This window comes from Neolamprologus brichardi, chromosome 1 (assembly GCF_056152115.1).
Source record: "Neolamprologus brichardi isolate AB-2024 chromosome 1, ASM5615211v1, whole genome shotgun sequence".
Lineage (NCBI taxonomy): Eukaryota > Metazoa > Chordata > Actinopteri > Cichliformes > Cichlidae > Neolamprologus > Neolamprologus brichardi.
In genome coordinates this window covers 41,110,539-41,135,585 of record NC_142104.1, presented here as the reverse complement: position 1 = coordinate 41,135,585, position 25,047 = coordinate 41,110,539, and the positions used below count along the sequence as shown (strand labels likewise).

General features: G+C 42.5%; 1 protein-coding gene across 1 annotated transcript in view; it reads left to right on the top strand.

Moving 5' to 3' along the window:
• Positions 1-25,047, top strand: part of large2 (LARGE xylosyl- and glucuronyltransferase 2) — a 131,096-nt gene that overhangs the window by 77,452 nt on the left and 28,597 nt on the right. The window contains exon 3 of the mRNA XM_087842177.1: positions 22,208-22,430. Within this exon, the coding sequence (XP_087698303.1) occupies positions 22,331-22,430 (100 nt within the window). The 5' untranslated portion in view covers positions 22,208-22,330. The remainder of the gene's footprint in view (positions 1-22,207; positions 22,431-25,047) is intronic.

The window sequence follows — 25,047 nt, the reverse complement described above, 5'->3', positions numbered from 1 at the left end:
CCGGAAGGTTGCCGGTTCAATCCCTGGGCTCTCTGTCCTGGTCGTTGTGTCCTTGGGCAAGACACTTTACCCTACTGCCTACTGGTGTTGGCCAGAGGGGCCGATGGTGCGATATGGCAGCCTCGCTTCTGTCAGTCTGCCCCAGGGCAGCTGTGGCTACAACCGAAGCTGCCTCCACCAGTGTGTGAATGCGAGAGTGAATGAATAGTGGCACTGTAAAGCGCTTTGGGTGCCTTGAAAAGCGCTATATAAATCCATCATTATTATTATTATTAATGCATCACAGCTACATATTAGTAGACTTACTTACTTAGACTTAGATCGGCGCATCGGGCGACAAGGGAACGGCATCGAACTCGGTCTATCGCGGCAGTTGTTGCTTCATCCCATGACAGTTCGACTGAACGTAAATCTTCAAGGAAAGTCCTCCTCCATGTTATTTTGGGTCTTCCTCGCCGTCTCTTTCCATTCTTTGGGTTCCACAGAACCGCGACACGGGCAGGTCTCGGGTGAGGTAGCCGAAGGATGTGACCAGCAAATCTGAACCGACGCTTGGTGACTTGGACATGGAGCGGCTCTACTCCTGCATGCCAATATACTTCTTCATTGGTAACGCGATCCCGATATGTGATCTTGAGCAGCCTTTGCTGGAATTCGAGGCTCTGCTCAATAATTGATCTCAGCGTGAATATTTGTTCAATGCAGGACCTTCCACTTCTAAAACCTGCCCTCGCGTAGCCGTTCGTCCACCGTATTAGTAGACTAAGATTTATTTTTAAATTAGATTAACTGATAATTAACCCTCTGGGGTCGCTGGACTCGCCGGAGTCAAAATCACATGACCAATTTACAGTGTTGGGGAGTAACGGAATACATGTACCGCCGTTACGTATTTAAAATACAAAATATGAGTAACTGTATTCCGTTACAGTTACCGTTTAAAAAGGTGGTATTTAGAATACAGTTACTTTCTTGAAATAAATGGATTACACGGCGGTACTTCCCTGTTTCATATTGTGGCGGGTCAGGACTGTTTGGGTTTTGTTTGACAGCTACGTTCTGTTGTTCCAGGTGGCAGCGTTACGGTTGCCATGGTTACAGGGTGACGCTCTCTCGCTGCGTGTTTCCTGGGTGAGAGAGCGCCTGTTGTTGTTGTGCTAAGCTAATAGGCAGAATGCTACAGGTATAGCTCTAAAGAATGTAGCATCATAGGCAGTGTAGTCCGTGCTGCAGGGAGAATGGACTGCCATACCCGTTATGTGTCTGTGAGCGAGGGAGGGAGAAAAAGTACGAGCTGTCATCGAGCACAACCACTGCAGCCAAGAAGAGTGCCTGACAAGCCCAGTTGTAAGTAAGCTATTAAGACTCGACTGTACACCGTGTTCGTGTTTTCCTCCAAAAACAATAAGTTCTGTTGGAGCAGTCTTTCAATGCCTCTCTCTGTCTCTCGCAAGCAAACTTGACCCAGACAACAAAGTAAAGCTAGTTTTCGGCTACGAGCCGACACAGAACCCACCGTATTAGCCAGAGGTCCCTTTACTACGGTTCGGAGACGCAGACCTTCAGTAACAGTAATAAATCACAGCAATAGTACATTCATGTAGTTGTAAACAGCATGATAATATATTAAGTAATCCAAAGTATTCAGAATACGTTACTCTCATTGAGTAACGTAACGGAATACGTTACAGAATACATTTTGGGGCATGTGTTCTGTATTCTGTAAGGGAATACATTTTAAAAGTAACCTTCCCAACACTGCCAATTTAAGACGACACAGCTACAAGATGCAGCGCGTCAGAGTCTCCATTTCAACTTGGGTCGAAAGTGCGGACTTCAAACTATACACCAGTTTTTGAATTGTGTCGATTGGCCACGTAAAACCAGAGTTATGATAAAAAATACACGCAATGTTTTTTTCTGAACAAAACAGTGGTGTTTACAGCGGGATGGACGGTAAAAACAGCATTTTCTACAGACAGCGCTAGCAAACACTCTCCGCTGAGAGTGAAAGAAGAAAAAGAAAAAACACCGCATCCCTATTGGTGCTAGAGTTCACCATGTCAGCCAATCAAAAAAATGATATGGCAACATGTGACATTTGGTTGTTTAGGGAGAAGGGGAAGTTTTTAGGAGTGACACCGGCGAAGGAAAGCGGGCGAGCGAAAGAAAGAGAGAGAGAGCGAGTTTTCATATGTGAGACATTAGTGACGTTTAGCGTGTTTGGAGGCTATAGATAGTGTGTTGTGTAGTTATTGTTTTGTATTGTGTGTCAGTTAGACTGCTGAATTTCATATTTGCTCTAAAAAAGCCGTCAAAGGCAGATTCCAGTCTAAACGCTGTTCCCACATGGAAAACTGGACTGATGCACCTCCTGCTGTCAGACCTGCAGGGTTTAAGCCTGTGGTGTTCTCCTCTGTCTTATACTAAACACAAACTACATCTTTTGGACTGGCACAAATAATTTGTGTGCCTTCTTATTTGATGCAGCACACCTGATTGTTCTGCATTTTTAGGTAAATAGCACCATATAACTTTGTTGTTTGCAAAACTTGTGCATAATTTTTGCATTTCGAGTTATGAAAATGATTCGTTAAACATGTTTGTGGGTTTTACAGTAAAAAATAAAACTTTTTGTGTCTGAATTTAGATCAACTGTGCTAATATAGTATACCAAAATGAAAAAATAACTCAAATTTCAGATATTTGAGGTTGTGCTGAAAATAATGATACCAAACAAGGCAAGAAAAACATATTTTAAAGGTGAAATATAGAGGTAAAATCAAAATTAGTCAAAAACGGCCAATTATACCCCGGACCCCAGAGGGTTAAAGATGATATCTGTGTGTGTAGCAGTGAAAAAAATGCCCCCTCGTAAGCTCCTGAAATGCTAAAGGAAGCAGGTAGATTGCTAAGAGCTGTGTTCACAGTTTACATAGCAGGCAGTTGTTCCAGATGTTCCAGACACTCATGTGCAAAGTTGCACATGAGTGTCTGTGCAACTTTGCACAGACCCCGGGGCCGTGACTTCAGATGGAGTGTGTGAGCTGTTTCCAGAGAAGAGATAAGAGCTGTAGTCGGTTCCCAGCCTCCCCGCCGATCCACTCTGTTGATCTGCATCCTTAATGATGCATCTATCAGCAGAGCTTGGTTAGCTCAGGTATGCAGCGTGCTCAGACTGGTTCTTGGCATGCTCCTCCTCAACACTGTAGGTCTGTATACACTGTAATTATAGAGCACTCCCTCCCTCATGGTGCTTTTGTTATCATCACGCTTACCTTCATGCCTGCAGGCACAGAAAAACAAAAGATGACCCAGGATGAATTTACTCGAATAATATTTGGCAAACTATAAAACAAAAAGTAAATCTCTGTCTGTTGATTGCAGGTCTAGTTCTTTAAGGGAATGCGTGCCTGGATTATGCAAGTCACGGCCGGAGTAAATGAAAAGAAAAGCCAAGTTTCCTGCTTGGTTATACATTAAACTAGCTGAAGGTCTGAACCTAATCTTCAGTGTCGAGCGGTATCACAGAGTTGTGTGTGAATAAAATACTAAATCATTTTCCTCAGTGAGCAACAGCGCAGTGTTGGTGTAACCTTCACTGTCATTTACCGCAGTAATACTGCAGGGCAAAAGTGATAGTATTGACTGATCCAAGTGTTACCCACACCAAAGTGTTGTGTGACCACGTCGACTTACAGCCTCGACTCAAAGCTGAGTTAGTCAGAGTTCTGCCTGTGATGGGCCAGATATAATGTGCGTTAAGACATTTGAACCACTGTGCAGATGTGGCGCAGGATATAATCCTTGCAACACAAGTCAAGCACTTCACTTCATTGGCAGGTAAATAAAACTTTAGGTACATTTTAATCTGCAAGCCTTCAGCTATAAGGACATAATGAAGGTTAGTTGCTTTATGTAGACTTCTTGCAGGCTTTCAGTCAGGTTACTGAGTGATATTTGTAAAGCTTTACACTTTGATTCTGTACCTTTACGGTTATCACTTGAGGTCGGTGTGATTGTCATCAGCACATCCTTTACATCCTAGAAATAGTGAGTTGGACCTGTAGTGGATTAGACTGGTTTGCCCTTTATTTGGCCCAATCATCTGGACATAGCTAATAGGCACTTGCTCGTGTCATTTAACACAGCGGTCCCCAACCCCCGGGCCTCGGACCGGTCCGTGAGTCGTTTGGTACCGGGCCGCGAGAGTTGAGGCTCAGGTGTGAAATGTATGGTTTTCAGGGTTTTTATCGGTTTTCAGCGTTATTTTGTTATCGTTTTGATCGTTAACTCGGTTTTCCTGGGTCTTTTCACGTGTGTTATGAATAAATCTTCTTTTTTTCGGTACTGGTACTAGTTTTATTTTGTCGTATTTATCCGCGACACCTTAAAGGCCGGTCCATGAAAATATTGTCGGGCATAAACCGGTCCGTGGCGCAAAAAAGGTTGGAGACCGCTGATTTAACATGCTAATTTCTCTTGCTTTATAAGGACACATTGACTAAAAATCTAAGTCTCTTAACCCAATCCAAAGCCGTGAGATACTCTATGGCAGGGTTGTCCAACTCCAGTCCTCGAGAGCTACCGTCCTGCAGCTTTTAGATGCATCCCTACTGCAACACAGCTGAATGAAATGGTTGGATGCCATCACATCTGGCAAAGCTGTTGTGTGTCACAACAAGGATGCATCTAAAAGCTGCAGGGTGGTAGCTCTCGAGGACTGGTGTTAGGGTATGTGACTTTCGGCTTTTGCACATTCTAATCCCAGGTTTTGGCAGTTGGCTAAAAAAAAAGTCTACCAAAAAACAAAAAACCTCCAAAAACAATTAACTTATCTTACAACTGTTAGTTCAGCTTCTGGTACAGTTATCTAGTAAATGTCATGTGTTTCCTGGACTGGATAAGAGATGCAGTCTTATTCTGTTCTAGCTGGGTTATTAATCTGATTATGGTCCAACAGCAGTCACATATTGCTGACCAGTGGCAGGTGTATTCCGGCTATGCAAAAAGCCCATCCTGTGAAAAACTCACGTCTTTTGAATTCCACAGGTTTTTTTAAAAGCTTCTTCTCCCACAAAGCTTCTCTCTTGTGTTCTTGACAGCAAGTAAGGCGACACCGCTTCTTTCCCTCTGTCATTTCTCCTCTTTCTACCTTTCTCTCTCTCTGAAGGAGCTCAACTCTTTTCTTGCAAAAGCCAGAGGAGGACGGCAGGGAGAGGTGGGGGCTGAAATCAGAGCCATTGCCTTGGAGGTGGAGGCGATTTATAGCGTGTTTGTGCAGGAAGAGGAGGAGGAGCAGTGGGAGGAGAGCAGGCAGAGTGAAGGAAAGGAGGGCACGAAGCAGTGACAGAGGGTGAAGAACTGGGACAAAAGTCTGTCGAGAGAGAAAAGAACTCTGGAGTTTATTGTTGGAGCTTTGAAAGAGGAGGATTAGGAGGAGGGAATGAGGAGGGCTTGACTCACTCTATGCAGCTGAATTTGGATTTGCAGCCACATGCTGAGTGCAGGAAAGGAAAAACCCAGGTACGGCGACAGGGTAAAGGTCGCTTCTGCTCTTTCTGCGTGTGTGTTTTAAAGGTTTTATACTGGCTTGTTTCTGCATCGTCCGTCTGCTTTGTTTATGTATTCAATTCAAGACATTATACGACGTAAAGGACACTATGAAGCGTTACAGGAGTGAAATAACCAAGATGCAGTGCTGTTAGCAAAGATTTAAACCCATCTGTGTCCGGCCCCATTGTCGTTCAGCTTCTTCTCCTCAGGTTTCTGCCTTTGTGTCCAGAGCTGTGTTTTCACAGACAAAATGCATTTACTCGTTTGTCTTTGACATGTTATTATAAGGCACCTTATAATACACCTGCTCAGAGTACTGTAGGTGGAGGAGGATTTCATTACATTCAGACATGCTGTGTGATCTTGCCTCTGCTGGTTTCACCCGTCCTTGTGGATGTTTTTGATTTACTTTGTCCTGGGTTTTCGCATTTGTCACTTACAGTTCTGCCTTGCAGTACAATGAAGCTGAACGTAATATAGTTGGAGAGTGTGCAACGCTCAAAAGTGACATTCAGAATCTCTGCAGTGACATGTATTTCTTAAAAGGGTAGCCCTGTTTCCAAGGACGGGTTTCATTTCTCTGTAGTATTTGTCTGTCCACCGTAAACAGATTTGCTTTGATCTCTCTTAACTCTGAGCAACACGAGCAGCTTTCTGTGGCCTTTCTCTCAAATGCTGCATTATAGAAACTATTCCTACACCCATTCTTTTTCTCTATATATGGTTAACCATGCACCCTCGCAAAGATTTATGTGTGATTAGTTATTAAGTTATTCAACTTCTTTACATCCACCATCACGGCAGTGATTAGCTGAGCTGAGGGTTAGGGGTAGCTTTACCTTAGTATACGTCGATCCCAAATCATAAACTCAAGAACAATAAGGCCACAGATGCATATCGGAGACTTGGTCTGAGTTATGTTATAGTCTCTGTTTGTTTTAGACTGTTTGTTTAGCACGTGGTGCATTTGTTAAACATGTCTCCCAGTAAGTTTATTCAAGCACTATGCAGGTTGGTTGTATTTACTGATGTATTTTCATTATGAAATAAGCGTGGATTGCAGAGTTTAATGGATGTAGAATAATGGCACCATTGATCTACAGCTTTGAAGCTTCAGATGTCACTGGGTGTGACATCTCATGGGAGAATAAAGGCTTCATAATGCAAAGAAAACAGAAAGAAGATGGGTTGAAGAGTGGGGCGTGACTTGTTGCTCGACTTTTTGACTCTTTGCTAATTTATTTGGCAGTTTGTTACTTTAAAATTACCATTTTTAAAAAGGAAATCTAATGTTACTTAGCATGTAACATGTTCTGCAGGACTACGTGACAAATTTAAGAACCCAACAGTATGAAAAATGTAAATTAAAGTTAATTTATGTTTTAAACTTACAGGTCAGGAAGAAAAATTAGAGCTATATTAGAAAAATAAAAAGCTGAATAATTCTTCCACCACAGCAATAAATCACGCTAAAGAGTTTTCTAGCATGAAAGATTGGAGTAAAACTCTTCAGTACTTTGAGTAATTTCTGACATGAACCTCCCAGGGATAATGTCGAGGCTCCAAAACTACTTGCACTGATTGGCGAAGGTTTACAGTTTGATTGAGGATTGGGGTCATTACCAATGATGGTGAGAATATTAGCAATAATTAAGACACATAGTAATAATGTCTATAGCCGTTTTTTAAAGTGTAAAATGAAAATTGTGGCTCAGCTCATCTGTGAAAGAGCGAGACAAAGACACAGAAAGAGAGACAATGTATCATTGTCAGTTCCAGCTCTTGTCTGTGGGAGTACAGGGAAATGAAATGAAAAAAGGTCGTTCCTGGTCACAAACCCACTAATCCCACCTCAGCTTACTCTGATACATCACAAAGAAACACTCTTGACCTGACAGAGCAGTCGGCACACTGACAGTACAGCTGATTAAATCCTGACCAAATGGAATCGAAGGACAATCAATGGGGAATGAGCAGTACCTTACTCAGGCATGATTACGGGATCTCTGTAAATAATTAATAATAATAACAAAAGTAAGGAGAAGAAATGTTCACAAAGGACAAAGTGTCTGCTCTGAACTGACATTAAATTTGCTGTGCTAATTTGTTAAATGGCATGAAACGGAAAATAGAACTGAGGCTGATGGGAATGCTGGATGGAGTGGAGCATGAGGAGGGCTCTGAGGAAAGCTCGGGGGGCGAGAGTTTCTTCACTTCATCTTCTGGCTTCAGGATAGCACCAACTTTTCATAGCATCAGCTTGTTGAAATTTTTCTCTAGAACCAACAACGACAACCTTATTTGCTAAAAGAAGAAGACTGAAGTTTATTTTGACAGTCAATAAATACTAAATAATGAAAGTATTACAAGTGGCATCGATATTGAAACTTCATGAACGTAATGTTGTTTATCCTTTGCAGCAGCTGGCTGAGTGGGCAAACATGGGCTAATGGCCTCCTCCTTCCTGGTTTTTGTTGAGCTAGAGCAAAAAGAAAAGATATTGATGTGTGTCATCATGTGTATCAACACAAAATTATAGAATGAAAGTTTTCAGAAAATGCAGCCATGGGGACTCGGCATTGTGGTTGATGTTAATCATGGTAGAAACAAAATATCACCATAGCAGTCTCCCTGTCGACGTCCAACGAGCTATCGTTTCACCGTTCAAGCTGTGCTCTCTAACTATTCGATATGTTACTTCAATCTGTTTGACTAAACGCTGCAAAGGCGCCTTAAATATGATCTTTTTCATTTGGGTCATTGACGGCTTAACGGAACTGCCACAAACAGACTTTTTGTATTCGTCTTTTTAAATGTTTTAAATTTGAGTTTTATTTGCTCATAGCATGTCTCCTCTCTTGCACTGAGTTGAATAATAGAGCCGGTGTGTGTTACAGAGGAAAAATCTGCACTAAAGAAAAAGGTTTGTCTCTCTAGAGAAGCTGCAGGGAAAAGAGAGCACGTGTCAAGGCTTTGAGTGCAACTCATGGAGCAAAGGGTGAAAACTGGGTGGAAAGACTCTGAAACACGATGAACATTGATGCCAGAGGGAGGATGGAGAAAGTTTTCCTTTTCTTCACACTGACACTTGTCTCTGCCTCTATACAGAAATTCTGAAAAATGATGCTGGTTAACAAACCTGAGCAGCAGATTGGTGATACTGGACAAAGCTCTTAGAAGGAGGTGGTTTTAGATTTCACTCAGTCTGTTGTTGCTGTCTGATTTAGTGAGTGAATGTTGACCACAGCCAAGAAAGACATCATGTCCCAGAACGCCGGTCCAATTCTCATCCAACTTTAAATAGGACATATTATTTCACTTCCCCATCAGGGAAAACCTTTATATAGCTTTTTATGCATGTAAACGTCCACAGACAACAGATGCTGTGTTCTCATACAGAAAACCCTGTTGTTGAACTACCTCAGTGCCTTGTTGGTTGCCATGGCTTTCCCCCACTACTTATCTGGTAGTGGGGGAAACGTTTTGGTATGCCATCACATAAAGTATGGCAACTGCCTCACTTTTATATACTTATACTCGAAGCCAGTCCTGCTAAATGTCTCAGATATACAAATAGCTGAGACATTTCCAAATATCTATTTCCAGCTGCTAGCTGCAAAAATGAACACAGGGGCTTAAAAGGTCAAGTTTTCCAAAAATCTTGTGAATGCAATAAGTCAAGAAGACCTTTCTCTGCACTCACTGTTTATACATGACTGTGCATTTAATCATGAATTATTATTCATCTCTGGCTTTTTTTGTCCCATCTTCCTCCCCTCACCCTGGCTGCCCCTCCCTGAGCCTGGTTCTGCCGAAGGTTTCTTCCTGTCAAGAGGGAGGTTTTCCTTTCCACTGTTGCCAAAGCGCTTGTTCATAGGTGGCCATGTGAGGTTTCCTCTCTTTTCCTCTGCATTATTTTAGGGTCTTTACTAGGGTTGTTCAATATAACGAAATATATCGGATGACGACAGTGTTGGGGAGTAACGGAATACATGTACCGCCGTTACGTATTTAAAATACAAAATATGAGTAACTGTATTCCGTTACAGTTACCGTTTAAAAAGGTGGTATTTAGAATACAGTTACTTTGTTGAAATAAATGGATTACACGACGGTACTTCCCTGTTTCATGTTGTCGCGGGTCAGGACTGTTTGGGTTTTGTTTGACAGCTACGTTCTGTTGTTCCAGGCGGCAGCGTTACGGTTGCCATGGTTACAGGGTGACGCTCTCTCTCTCTCTGCGTGTTTCCTGGGTGAGAGAGGCCTTTTTGTTGTTGTTGTGCTAAGCTAACAGGCAGAATGCTACAGGTATAGCTCTAAAGAATGTAGCATCATGGGCAGTGTAGTCCGTGCTGCAGGGAGAATGGACTGCCATACCCGTTATGTGTCTGTGAGCGAGGGAGGGAGAAAAAGGAAAAGTACAAGCTGTCATCGAGCAGAAATGGGAGCTGGAAGCATGTAAATATAATAATAACCACTGCAGCCAAGAAGAGTGCCTGACGAGCCCAGTTGTAAGTAAGCTATTAAGACTCGGCTGTACACCGTGTTCCTGTTTTCCTCCAAAAACAATAAGTTCCGTTGGAGCAGCCTTTCAACGCCTCTCTCTGTCTCTCGCTAGCAGAGTTGACCCAGACAACAAAGTAAAGCTAGTTTTTGGCTACGAGCCCGACACAGAACCCACCGTATTAGCCAGAGGTCCCTTTACTACGGTTCGGAGCCGCGGACCTTCAGTAACAGTAATAAATCACAGCAATAGTACATTCATGTAGTTGTAAACAGCACGATAATATATTAAGTAATCCAAAGTATTCAGAATACGTTACTCTCATTGAGTAACGTAACGGAATACGTTACAGAATACATTTTGGGGCATGTATTCTGTATTCTGTAATGGAATACATTTTAAAAGTAACCTTCCCAACACTGATGACGATATAAAAACATCTGTCGTTTCCTATCACTCTATCGTTTGTTTCGTGGTGTCGTGAAATAAACTGTTTGCAGCAATATTTGTTCATCGTTTTGATGGCTACTGTAGTGGCTATATTAGTTTCTTAAAGTTCTCTCTTTCTCTTATATTTAATATAACCACACTACAGACAGACAAGCGCCTGTTTTTACGTGTTGTCGTTAGCAACAATGATGGTAAAACCGTCGCGTGGCTCTGCTGTCCGCTTGTTTGTTTTCCACATAAACCTTTCACAATAAAGCTCAAGATCCTGTTGAGACCTTTCAAAATAAACTGACTCACGTGAAAGACTATGCAGAGAGTTTACGGATGAGAAGCAAAAAGAGCCGTCAGGTGCTAAAAAATAAACCGTAGACTCAAACGTTAGAACAGGCTTTTCCCCGCAGCACGCCGTGTAATAAACACAAAGAAAACGGCAGCCGTTACAACTTATGTCTAAAAATGTATCGTTTCATGCATCGGTTAAAACACTCGACTCCAGCTACATGACGCCCAGCTGGAAACACTTCACGCAAGTCGAGCTGCCCGAGATTCACAGAATTTACAGAAAATGTTACATTTTTGTGATTTATATCGTTATCGGGATATGAGATTTTGGTCATATCGCACAGCCCTAGTCTTTACTTTATAAGTGACCTGGGATTTTCAAATTGTCAGCATTGGTGCATTTCCTAGAAATTAGTGACCTCGACCTAAACATTAGAGGTCAAGTTTTCTCAGAATCTTGTGAATGCAATAACTTGAGAAGAAGACAACATAGAAATTGATACCAGAGAGGTGTGTCTACTAGTAACCTGGGGTGTAGCAGTGGTGGTTGCCAGTACTTTTTAATAATAATATCATTTAGTAAGAGAAAAAACTAACTACCCCGGAGAGGAAGCAAATATTCTTCACAACACTGTTCGTGCCCTCCATACTCTTGGATGGTTTGAGATCCTTATAGTTGTAAAAAGCAATGTTGCCTCGAAAGTTGAGATGGTTGTGTGTTCATGAAGCATGCTGAAGCCGGCAGAAGAAAAGAAAGACACTGTTAATGAAAAGCAAAAACTAATACCTCCTGCCTGCTATGAAATCAACATTTTCAATGATCAGAAGCTGGGAGGGATAATTGGGTTACTGTATATATAATAACACAGTGTGTGGTGATTGCTGCTCTCAGTTTCCTTGTTTTTCCTCATTACCTATTTATGGGTTAAAGAGGATCAGCTTTTATTGTTAGCATAATGTAAAGCAGTGCCTCTTCCGCCAAGGTTGTTGACAGCCATCGAGTAGTCGTGTGAGGGGAGCTTTGAGCGGTCTTCTTCCTGCACGCGGGTCAGGGAGCTGAATAGAGGATGAGTGGAGTTGATTATTGGTCTCCACTCTTATCTCTCTCCTCTAATGCAGAAGCATCTGCTGATTATTCCCTTAATCAGGACTATCCTCTTTGTGATTAGCTTAGGGCTAAAAGAGCTCCTCACTCACAACGAGGACACGCCCACTGGACTAAAGCTTTGCTCTGGGTTCCTAATTGCATTATCATATGTTGTGTGTGAAGACTGATGGGCAGAGGTGGGTAGTAACGAGTTACATTTACTCCGTTACATTTACTTGAGTAAGTTTTTGCATGATGCTTTTTACTTTTACTTGAGTACATTTGTGAAGAAGAAACTGTACTTTTACTCCGCTACATTTGGCAATATTCAACTCGTTACTTTTAAAAAAATGATTAATTTCACACATTACATAATACTGCTAATAATGGATCATGCCACCAGTGGAGTTTTCTGTAACTCTTTTACCAATCAGATGTGGCCATGCAGTCACATGACCAGTTTGAAACTGTGGCGGGCAGAGCGGCCCAAGCGTTTTAAAGTAGCAGACACACGGAAAGAAGAAAAACATGAAAACATGGCAGAGTCTACACTAGAACTGAAGAGGATGAACACCCTTGGCCTCATATACAAAGATGGTTTCGCTTAAAAGCAGTTCAACAGCTATGTCTTCAGTGTCGGTGTCTTCAGTGCGAGCCGAAACAAACCGACTTTTCAGCATGAAAAAACTCAACACATGTAACCTGAGGAAACGTGTTGCGGTAAGTTTACTCTAAATATCTTTTTAGCTGTGGTTAGTTGGATGTCAGTCTTGTGTTACAGCAGCTGTGTCAAGCTCGAGCCCCGAGTTTGATTAAGCTAGAATCACGTCATATTTTCGGTGCTACATTGTAGTGGGATTAGTTTGTGGGTGTTGTTTCCGCAGCTTTTAACTGCTCGCTGGTTAGCTAGCGTGAGCTATAAGCTAACAGCTAGCGTGGTTAATGACGCTAGAGTTCCACGCACATGCAAACAGCTCGTGTCTACTGCTTTAACTGTTAAAACAGAAAGCAATACTGCGGCTGACAGGGTTTAATATGTTTATCAGCAGCTTGTTTAGTTTAAACAGTCTGCATTAAGCTGGGCAAACGCTGCGATTTTTTTCAGTCGCGTTATTCAGCTCCTGCTCAAACTGTACAATTGAATCTCAGGGGTTAGAAGTTCATAGGTCACGATGCAGGGTCTCACACTATACGGCCTGATGCTCTGATGCGACCTGAGTGCTCAAACTATGCGTCCATAACATGAAGCTTATCATACAAAATCTGTCTCTCGCTCTCCCTCTTTGTGTCTTTCACACACACACAAACCACCACCATCAACTTTGCTAAATTACTGATGAAAAACATTGACCAGGCAGCTGTGACTGAGCAGCAATGTCCATCCAACTCTTTTCATGGTTGTTGTAGTCGTGATAATTTTGTGAGGCCACATTGAAAAGCCTCGGATACGGAAGCGTAGAGCTGCCACCCAGGCAAAAGCAAAATAGAGCTATATCACGTTATAACATGGAAAGTATATTGTTCTAACAACATACTTTTCATGTTTGTACAATATACTATCATGTTATTACAATATACATAATTATGTCGTTCGTACAATATAATATTTATATTGTACGAACGTGAAAGGTTTTTTTATGACGTGATAATTATGTACATTGTAATAACGTGATAGTATATTGTACAAACATGAAAAGTATATTTGACTTACATGATAGTGTATTGTTAGAACAATAAACTTTTTACATTATAACGTGATATACTTCTATTTTTCTTTTGCCCGGGTGGCAGCTCTACACTTCCGTACTTGGATGAGCTTGCAAAAGTTCTACAAGTTGTGCCTCCATCGCTTGTGTTCAGCTGCATTTCTGTCTTTGTGTGTGCACAGTGTGAGAGGCTGCATTGACACCCTCACGAGGGGCGACCGGATTTCAAACAGGTTTGATTTTCTTGTGACCATATGATTGATGATCGGGAGCAAGGTGTGAGGTGTTAATCGCTTCTCGTTACTCCACGTATACTACACGATGCATGACACTCGATTAAGGTGAAACTCGGGCCGATCACCAAAACACTCGAACGACTGAAAAATCTTCTCAAAATGGGCCAAAAATCGCACAGTGTATGCCCAGCTTTAGGAGGCTAGCTCCATCCATCTCCCTCCCGTGTGGTTGGAAGGGGCGCGTTTCATCTTTTTGCAGACTGAGGTGTTTGCCTTCTCAGGACAGCCATGCAGAGATTAGAGGCTACATCGCAGCTCCAGTCACGGCTTTAATCACTGTCTTTCTCGTCTTTCCCCAGAGTAACAGCCAAACGGTGCGAGGAGGATCTGTTGGCTCGCACTGTTTAGCCTTGCACGCGTTTTTATTTTGAACTTAATCTGGAATTCATTGCAAATTGTTTGTGCGGGATATGAAGGACAAGATTTTGTTTTTCAACAAGAGTTTGTAAAAACATCTCCAGTGTGATCAAATCTTCTTGCCAAACATCCGCAGCTTGGCAGTCTATACAGCACAATAATGCCTAGGCCTAATTCTTTTGAAAACCATACATCTTTCCACAGGTCTCAACTTCATCAGACATCACCTAGACACAGAGCTGGATGAGGCAAGCACAAACAGCAGCCTAACCGACGAAGATGATGGATCCATTGGGTCAGGAAAGCCAGAAGCAGGGGAGCTGGAGAGGTACCTTTCATGTCCATTCACTGGAGGTGTGGATCTATCGCATGGCGTTCCTCACATCAAGAAGCTGTCGATCAAAATCAATTCAGCTCTTCCTGCATCTGGAGCCTGTGAGGGACTTAGTCATGCAGGACTCCTGTTCACTGCTAAACAGTTTCAGCTTCACAGAAAGAACCTTGAGAGCAAACTGCTGCTGAAGCTTAACCATCACCTCACTGAGTTAAGAAATGGCACATTTTTGCTAAATATGCAGAAATACATGCACACCCATACAACTTATGGTAAACTGAGCTGCCTTGTATAAACATATGTTGAAGATGGCTCGTTCTAATGTTTTCTCTGAGGCTGCTGTACCATTTGGAGCAAAAATGAATATAAAGTTTACAGCATATCTTGTCACTGGAAATTGTTTGCACTGTATATATATTTATATTATTTACTGTAGGTATTGGTTAAAAAGGCTTTATGTTGTGAAAAACTGAAATCTGGAAATTAGAATCCTTGTGCCTTATTTTGTTGATGTTTTTACATATATTCTACTTGAAAATACTAAAATTTGTACATTTATTTTTGTTTGTCTGATAGCATTTATTTAAAAAATAAATTGGACATCCATCCATCCATCCATTCGCTTCCGCTTATCCTTTTCAGGGTCGTCCAAAGACATGCAACTTGTGGGGATAGGTTAATTGGAAAAATCCAAATTGCCATTAGGTGTGAATGTGAGTGCGAATGGTTGTCTGTCCCTGTGTGTTGGCCCTGCGACAGACTGGCGACCTGTCCAGGGTTTACCCCGCCTCTCGCCCTATGACAGCTGGGATAGGCTCCAGCGCCCCCCGCGACCCTAAATTGGACATTATAACCTTTTATTCACTACTTGAGTAGTCTTTTCATCAAGTACTTTTTTACTCTTACTTGAGTAACTTTTTTGAAGACTAATATTTAATGTTTTAATGTAATGCTACTCTTTCTTAAGTACAATGTTTGGATACTCGACCCACCTCTGCTGACGCGTTTCAATAGAAGGAGAGACTGCCCGTAGGAACAAAGCAAGAGTCACACAAATGATCTGATCCGCTCATTTGAACTTTTTATTTTAACCCAACGTTTGCCACATCAGACCCATCCACCCACCCAGCCATCCACTCGTCCATCCATCCATCCATCCATCCACCCACTCGTTCATCCATCCATCCACCCACCCATCCATCCACTCATCTATCCATCCATCCATCCACCCACTCATTCATCTATCCATCCACCCACCCATCCATCCACTAGGGCTGCCACAATTAGTCGACTATTAAAATTGTCAACGATTGATTTAATAGTCGACGCGTCGTTTGAAGCTTTATAAGATCCCAAAAGACGCAGGAATAAGTAGTAGGATTTAAGAGTGTAATAATGGACTGAAACAGAAGATGGCAGCACTGCATGTACAAGGATGCCAGCTGCCGTTAAACCCCGAAGAAGAAGAAGCTGTGTCCCAGAATTCATAGCGCAGCCCAGCTCAGTTTCCAACAATGGCGGCAGCTAGTTAGTTTTAATATTACTCTTATTATTCTTTCTGGGTCACAAAATAAACGTTTAACATATTTTCAGGCGAGAATGTAGCTGTGTAAACCTCAAATATCTGCTCAGTTTATCAAGACACCACATATTTTCAAAAGCGCTCCGACGTTTTCGGAGACGTCTGTTACCCACTAGCTCGATAGCTAGCCGGGGGCTAGGCTCACTAGAGCCGTGAGAACACCGGACTCCCGGCAAATCGTTTTCAAACCCACCGCCGTCTTTCGCTACTCAGGTTAAACATGATATATAAGTCACTAAGATAACTTAAAAATGTTATTGTTTGGCTTTTTTCAGTATTTTATTTGTTCCTGAGTAAATCAGTTTGGCTGAGATTAAAGTTATAGTTTTTACACAGCTGAATAAACGTCAAGCAGACAGCTGATTATCAGAAGTGTGAGATGCTCGAGAATATACTCCGGTGTCCTGTTATATTTTAGATAGCAAGGAGTTTATTAAACTTCACCGAAACAATCTGCAAATTTCATTAAAATTTAATAAACTATCATCTTGTCTTTATTTTTAGTTAGCACATACCTTAAACACTTAAAGCTGTAAGCTAATGATAGTTATATAAGAGCAGATGCTGCTGGTGCAATAAGCTGTACGTTGTACGTCCAATGGATGATGATCTGATTAGTCGACTAATTGCAAAAATAATCGGTGACTAGTCGACTATCAAAATAATGGTTTGCGGCAGCCCTACCATCCACTCATCCATCCACCCACCCATCCATCCATCCACATCAGCAAAATGTTAGATATAGGACTCAAACCTTGGTGCTAAACACCTAGCTTCAAAATCAAGTCTGAACCCCTTAAACAAACGTTTGAAACAAATAATCCAGGTCAGCCTCTTTGAACAGGCTCTGCTGACGGTGTCGCTCTTTGTGGCAGCAGTTTCTATTTTTACATAATGCGACATTAAGGACTGAAGTGTAAGAATCTCAGACTCTGTCGTTTTCTGTACAGGGACTTTAGGTTTGCATCAGTGGAGCGAGTTCAGGCGGACACGCCTCGCTCTCGTCTTCATACACCAAACACTCCTTTAAACCTGTTCTGCTGCTCATCCCTGATCTACAGACTCGTTCTGCCCCATCAGTAATTCAGTAACACACCAGGTGCTTGACAGGAAAACTTTGTGATGTTTTTTAGAGGATGAATTTTACTGTCTAATTGATGTGTTTCAGTCCTTTTTGCCATAAATGGTTGCACCGGTTTTCCAAAGCCCTCGGCTTTGATTTAATTTGCGGGTGAACGAAAGTGAATTGCTGCTTTGGGGACGATAGCAGAGGAATGTTTAGGAATTGTTGCTTCTCTGTGGTTGCTGTGTTATCCTTTAATTTACAGCCATTAGACTGAGTTATCTGTTGTTGTGCCTCCACCCCGGTGCCACCCACACAGCCTCCGCTGTCCCTTCAGTGCTGTTCTCAGCTGCTTCGATGACAGAGGGGGCTGCAGACTGCCGCAGTCCTCCGCTGCTCCCCGCTCACAGCGTTTTTACTGCTACAATTAGAGCAGAGAAAACGTTTTGTGCAGCTCCTGCAGAATCAACAAAAGCTGCCTATTAAACACCTCTTTAGTGGCACTGCCCCTCACTTTTACTTCCTTTCTGAGTTTACGGCTGTTAGAGGCGGAGTGTCCAGTACACTGCCACGACCTATAGCTCAGCCTTCACCTCATTTACTTCCTCTCCTTTTTGCTTTTTTTTGCTTTTCTCTGAATCTGGTAATCTTCTGCGTACTATGGCTACCTTGCCTCTTCCTTTTCATTTCATTCTTTACCTCCAATTACCTCTGCTCCTCTTTTATTCTGTTTCCCTTTGATCGTTGTTTTATACACCTCCTTAATCTTCTTTTCATTTCTTTTTCATTGTTTATCTCGTTCCCTAGTACTTTTCCTCTGCTTCCTATGCCCTTTTAACCTCTCTGCTTCCCTTATTTTCCTCCTTCCTTTTTCCTATCTTATTTTTCCTTTCATTTTCCTGTCTTGACCTTTCCCTTCTCTTTTTATATATTCTTCCTCACATAAATCTCCTGTTTTTCTTCCTCATTTCTCTTCCTTTTTTCTTTGCCTGTCCCTTCTTTCTTTTCTTGTTTGTTCCCACTCCCATTTCCTTATCTTTCAAACTTCTTCCCTCTTTATCTCTTTCCCTGTTCTTTTGCTTGCCTCTCTCATTCTCTTTCTTTTCCCCCGCCACACTTGTCTTCCTTCTCCCCTCTTCTTAATCTTTACTCTCCCTGCTCTCCATCTCAGCTCTCCTCCTCCTCCTTTCTTCCTGTCTCAGCACCTTTCATTGCTCTTAACGACATAGAGCGCATACATCAGCCTCACTAATTAACTCATAAATCATCTCTATGTAGCTGGAAAGTTGAAATGTCTGGCAGAGTGTTGGAGAGCCTTTGAGCGCGCAGTGTGATCCACTTTGACAGCAGATAATCGTTGTGGTTTTAATAATGCATCACTTGAAACCATGTGGGGCTGCACCCACAAATAACAGTTTGGGGTTTTTTGTGGTTTAAGTCGTCGTAAATTTCTCAGTGTTTCTCCTTCTAGGTTTCGTGGGAATAACGTGTGGTAAAAACTGAATCAACCTTTCAATTCAGCTCAAACACCTGACAGAGCTCAGCTCCATTATTAAACAGTCAATTTGCTGGTAAAGTGATTTGTTGGAATCCTGTAACATTTGAGTCAAACAGGTGATGGTAATGTGGGTGGAGTGGACAATTAGCAAGGAAGGGGAAACTATGTTAGGCATGATATCCCGCTAACATTCACAGTAACACCCAAGAGTTATTGCTCTGACAGCCTTGTTGACCCCACAGCAGCACTAAGCACCACACATTTGTGTTTGTTTTTTAATTGAAAAAAGCTGCGGTTGCTAAGTTAGCTCATGCATCGTGTTAGGCTGCTGTTACAGTTATCAACTCCATATACTGCTAAAAAAATTAAGGGAACACTTCAACATTTTTAAGTTGTGGGGTGGGGCGTAGGGGCAGTGCCCCCCTTTGGCCCCCACCTTGGTGCCACTCCTGTTGTTGGGAATTGATTACCTTCTTAGACACAGATGTGGCACAAAAATGGCAGGAAGAAGAACAAAAGTTAATTCCTGATGCTAGTTGATTTAACAAAACAAAAAACATTAAGTCTGTCTCGTAGCTGCTCTGGAGCTTTCTATCATATCACATGGTCACATGGGTTTTCCCGCTAAAGACTGAAAACACTTTTATTAAACATTCTGAAAAATGATGTGTGTGCAGCTGATACGTGAGGATATTTCTTGCAGGCAAGTTTTACATATTTGCATGTTTGGATGACAAAAAATACTTGTGTCAGTAGTACTTCATGTAGTACCAGAGGTTTTGCTTTTTGGGTAATTAAAACTTTGCAAATGAATGAAAAGAGGATCAAAAGACTTCCTGCAAAAAATATATTATTAAGGTTTTTAGAGAAGGTAACAACCACTTGGCAGGTTACAGTCATGGTGTGTCAGGATTTAGATTAAATGGATATTTCCCACAAAACAACATAAAGGACGAATACGTGAGAATACAGTCACGAGGAGTGTTAAATGGGCTGCACTTCCACATTCACCAGCTTACACCACACATCAGTGGCACCAGAGATGTTACAGAATAAGATTTTTTTTCAACTTATTTCCTTAAATAAGGCCTCGTTTCAGACAGATTTAAAATTTCAAACTGAATATTTGGATGTTTGTTTGTTTTTAAACATAATTTTTAGACTTTTACACATAAAATATTACTTGTGAATCTGCTGTGTATGCTGTATAACAAGGAAACATCACCAGAAATCATGGCTGCACTGCAGTGCGTAAGTATTTTGACGATGCTAATTTGTTCCCTTTGTACTCCACCACCACACAACCAACATGTGACTGAAGTGCAGACGTTCGGCTTTAATTGAAGGGGTTTAATAAAAGCACTGCATTACCTGTTGAGCAATTATAGCCCTTTTTATATGTAGTCCCCGTTTTTTAGAGGCTGAAAATGGGGGACTACAAATGACTGACAGTTTAATGGCCACACAAACCTGTGTTTAAACAGGCCAAGGAACAAAGTCAGCGGGTGTTTAAGCGCTTCAGTAATGCTTTTAAAATGTAAATTTAGCTCCTAGTTATTAAACGCAGAAATATTCTTGAAGATTTTTCTTCCACGTGAGCAGCACAAAGTTTCCTTCTTTCTGCTACGAGCTTGCTTCCATACTGTTTCCCACTGGCAGCCCTCTCTCCTCTCCGGGCTTGTGTCTAATTAAAGAGGGATTAATGAATCACGTTGTTAAACAAAGACAGACCTCCCGCTCTAATCAGGCTCACATAGAGAGGGAGGGAGGGAGGCCAGCACAGACAGAGCTGGACTGACAAACATGGAGAGCTAAACTGAAACTTGTATGGGACTTTCCCCCTTTTCAAGTTTTCTGTGTGTATGGAGCAAAGTGACTCTTTCTCCTTCTTTCAGTTCAGTTCAGCTTCATCGACTGAAACGGTCATGTGAGCTCTGCACAGTGACTCCAAACCTCAAGCTGAATGCTTTTAAAACATCTGCCTGTAATTATATAGTCAGCTAATCCATGAAGTTCTGCAGATGCAGCTCAGGAGCCTCGTGTTCACATCCAAGCAGTGGTTTGATCTTTGCTTTTTGGTTTGAGTATTTCTGTTGCTGACGTCCTGAATTTTCACCACATCGGGCTCCAGTCTTTACCGAGAACGATGTGAAAAACGTTCGGTGTGTGGCAGAAAGAAATGTCCTGGTGATGAGAGGTCAGAGAGCGATCTGACGTGCTGGAGCTGAAAGGCTACAGTAGCTCACTAAGTCTCCACAGCTGTGCTGAGCTGGAAAGCAGCTCAGATTAACAGGATGTCCAACCTTGAGGCAGACAGGCATGGGCATGCCAGCCAAGAGCAGCAACTTGATGATACAATGAACAGAGATGTGCCAAAACTAAAGAAGATAAAGGCTGAAAAAATGGTAGTGATGAATCACAATAGGGCATCAATCCTTTACCATCCACCAGCTCACCAGCTATTCATTGGTGAGCTAACCAGGCACCTTTTCAGGCTCTACGTGTTACGTTTGAGTTGAAGTCAAAGACTTTGGACGAGGATTTCCATTTCTGTGTCTCAGCACCGAAAAAACCCCTAGACAGTTATAACCCAGTCTAGCTGGGATAAAATGGCTTTGTTTCTTTCGTTATCTGTAAGAAACTCGTTTTGTTTTGCGTTTTAATCAGACTCCTTGTTTTATCTTTGAAGGTCCAGAGTCACTCACTGTTTAGACTAAAGATCAACTTCAGTCAGGGACAAAGTGTGGGCGATGAAGGTGCTGCAGTCATGACAGAAATTCAATTACAAGTACGTACAGTTACATATTATATAAATATATTGATTTAGTAACGAAAGTGAATAAAACTGGTCACGCGAGGTGGTTACTTTGTGATGTTATACATTTCTCCTTGAAGCTTGTGGACCAGCGACAGGAGTGTCACACACGGCAGCGTCACACAAACATTTGTAAATGTTTGTGTGATGAAGAGCCAGATTTTAAAAGTTGTCTCTTGGTTTTGTAAAGTTGTGTCTCTTTAAGACAGAGGTGCAATAATCGAGGTCGAAAGCAAATATCATTATGAGTGTAACTGTGAGTGTCGGCCTGGGTTTGGTTTGGTGAATTTGGGCCATCTGTGAGGACTCTTGGACGAGGTCTGGCTGTCCTCTGGTACTTTCGGACCATGTGATTGTGTCTTCTTCTGTGGTTCAGATCTCTTACAGATTGGGTTCAGACTCAGATAGTAATGAATCACTCATAAGAAATCTGCAGACTGCTTAGGGATGAGACCCAATCAGCTGGGCCGCTGGAATGAAGAGAAATTGTTCTTGGTTTTTAGACGTCCTTGAAACAAAACGAGCTTGGAAAACTGGATGTGTGTCAGTTTTCCACATTAAAATCTTGTGAACTCAGTATTTGTTGGTTAAATGGAGATTTTTCTTCAGTAACGACTTGAACTCGGACGGCTCTGTTCTAAGCGTCCTGTTTTGACTCTGTGTTCTTCTCTACTCAGGTGAAAGGATGCTGCAGAGACCTGCCGAGGGACTGAGCCCCACCTGATAACCCACACCCCGCCCCTCCCCTCGTCCTCTTCCCGACCCCTGACCCTCAGAGCCCTCAGTGCCGCTGTCCCATCATGAACCTTCTTTGCCGCGGGCGCCTAAAGCTGCTGGCGGCGTCACTCACAGCCATCGTCCTGCTCACCTGGCTCTACCTTCTGGCTGGAAACCTGGAAAGTGAGTATGAAGAGATTTCAGGATGTGCGCGCAACAAAATCACTCAATATGAGTTCTGCCAAGCATTGATAGTTACACGGTCCAAACTGAGAATCCACACGGTGTAATTTTCATAGACGCTGGCTTGCGGTCTGGGCCAGACGGCGTCGCAGGAATCCTACCAGCGACAGCAACGCATCAATTATCAGATGCATTTTGCAGCTCGGCTCAGTTTCCTTTCAGTCTGACTATGAAGTTACATTTTTAAACACATGGAGGCAGTTTTCTGTTTAGTTTGCTTTTTCGTTCTGACATCACAGAGAGACGTTTCTGCGTGGTGTCTCCTCGAGAAGCTTTAATAACACACATACTAACACAGGAAGTCACATGTTGGAGGCACAGTATCTCTGCCAGTGCAGCTTCAGGATGAATTGCTTTTTAATTATTTTGAATTCAACCTTGACATTTGTGTGAACTTACATTTTCTGTGGATCATGTCAGCAGTCCTCTGATCTGTAATGTAGTGCTGGATCAAACTATAATGAACCGATTTGGGAAACATTGTACCAGTTTTGGGGGGTTTTGCCTCAGACTTTGTTGATATAGGTAAGCAGCCTTGGCTTTAATCTCATTAAAACTGAGGATGCATATCTAATGATTCTCCTTTTAACAATTTATATCCAGGGCCAGCATTTAGTGCCAAAGGACTAAACAGTTTTATGTATTGAAATATTATCTACATGCTTAGATCCTCACAAGGCTTAGAAGTTGCACATAAATATAATAAAGAGACCGATAAGGTCAGAAATGATTCATTGAACATGATGAATTAGTTTGTCCTTTTGTCCTGTAAGCTTGACAAACCCTCCTGTATAAGGCAGATTGGGTTGGTGAGCGTTATGTACAACAGCTCCGCAGGCGTCAGCGACTGTACTGGTCCTGGAGAATCAAGCAGCATCTCCATGATCAGTGATTCCTTAACAATTAATGTCACTTGGAACAACTCGATTTTCTGTTAACCCTTACAGCAGCAGGTGATGGATGCTGCATGTGTTGGTTGCTTTTCTGTCTGATAAACTCTTTGAAGGTGACATCTTTCAGCTATGGGGACTTTATGCTAATGCTGAGCTATTTTGTGTATGTTCTTCCAAAATGGTTGCAGTCAAACTGCAGCTTCCCAGTGACACCATCTCTGCTTTTTGTATATCTGTGTGCTGGGCTGTTTTTACAGGTTAAAACAATCAAGTCAAATCGTGCTGCATCAGTGTGACTGCATTCACATTCACACCATGTTGGAAGTGATAAAGAAGTGAGGCCCAACCTACGAGGCTCAAAGATTGATTTTACAGAAAAGTGTCCAGTGAGCTCGTCTGAGTCCAAGAGTGACACGTGACACTGGTGTTGATGGGAAGGAGGATGCAGGTTTACTCCTCAGTGTTTTTCACACACACACACACAGACAGACACACACACACACAGACACACATACACACACACACGTACACACACACACACACAGACACACACACACAGACACACACACACACGCACACAGACACACACACACGTACACACACACACAGACACACACAGACACACACACACACGCACACAGACACACACACACGTACACACACAGACAGACACACACACACAGACACACACACACACGCACACAGACACACACACACGTACACACACAGACAGACACACACACACAGACACACACACACACGCAGACACACACACACACACACACACGTACACACACAGACACACACACACACGTACACACACGTACACACACACACACACACATGTACACAGACACACACACACACACACGTACACACACACACACACACACGTACACACACAGACACACACACACGTACACACACGCACACACACACACACACACACACACACACGTACACACACAGACAGACACACACAGACACACACACAGACATACACACACACACAGACACACACACACACGCAGACACACACACACACACACACACGTACACACACAGACACACACACACACGTACACACACGTACACACACACACACACACACACATGTACACAGACACACACACACACACACGTACACACACACACACACACACGTACACACACAGACACACACACACGTACACACACGCACACACACACACACACACACACACACGTACACACACAGACAGACACACACAGACACACACACAGACATACACACACACACAGACACACACACACACAGACACACACACACCTGGTGATGCATTTCCATATTCGTGTATGTTTTATGTGGCAGTGACTCTCGGAGGGCACGCAGAGCAGGAAAATAGGATTTCTTTTTGGCGAGGTTTCCACGTTGCTCGAGCACTCCAACATGGATGACTGATGAGTTGTCTCTGTTCAGTGGATCCACTTTAGCTGTGAGTGTTCAAAGTGATGGAGTGGGCTCCTGGAGCACATTACCACAGAAATAACCAGCGTTTCCCTTTTTTCTTTCTGCTGACTGACTGCGAATCGGATTCTGGTTCCTCCATCTGTCCTGTCAGCTAAGGGTTTCCTCTCTACCTACAGTATTCTTTGTAGTGAGTACACGCACCCTGGCTTTCCTC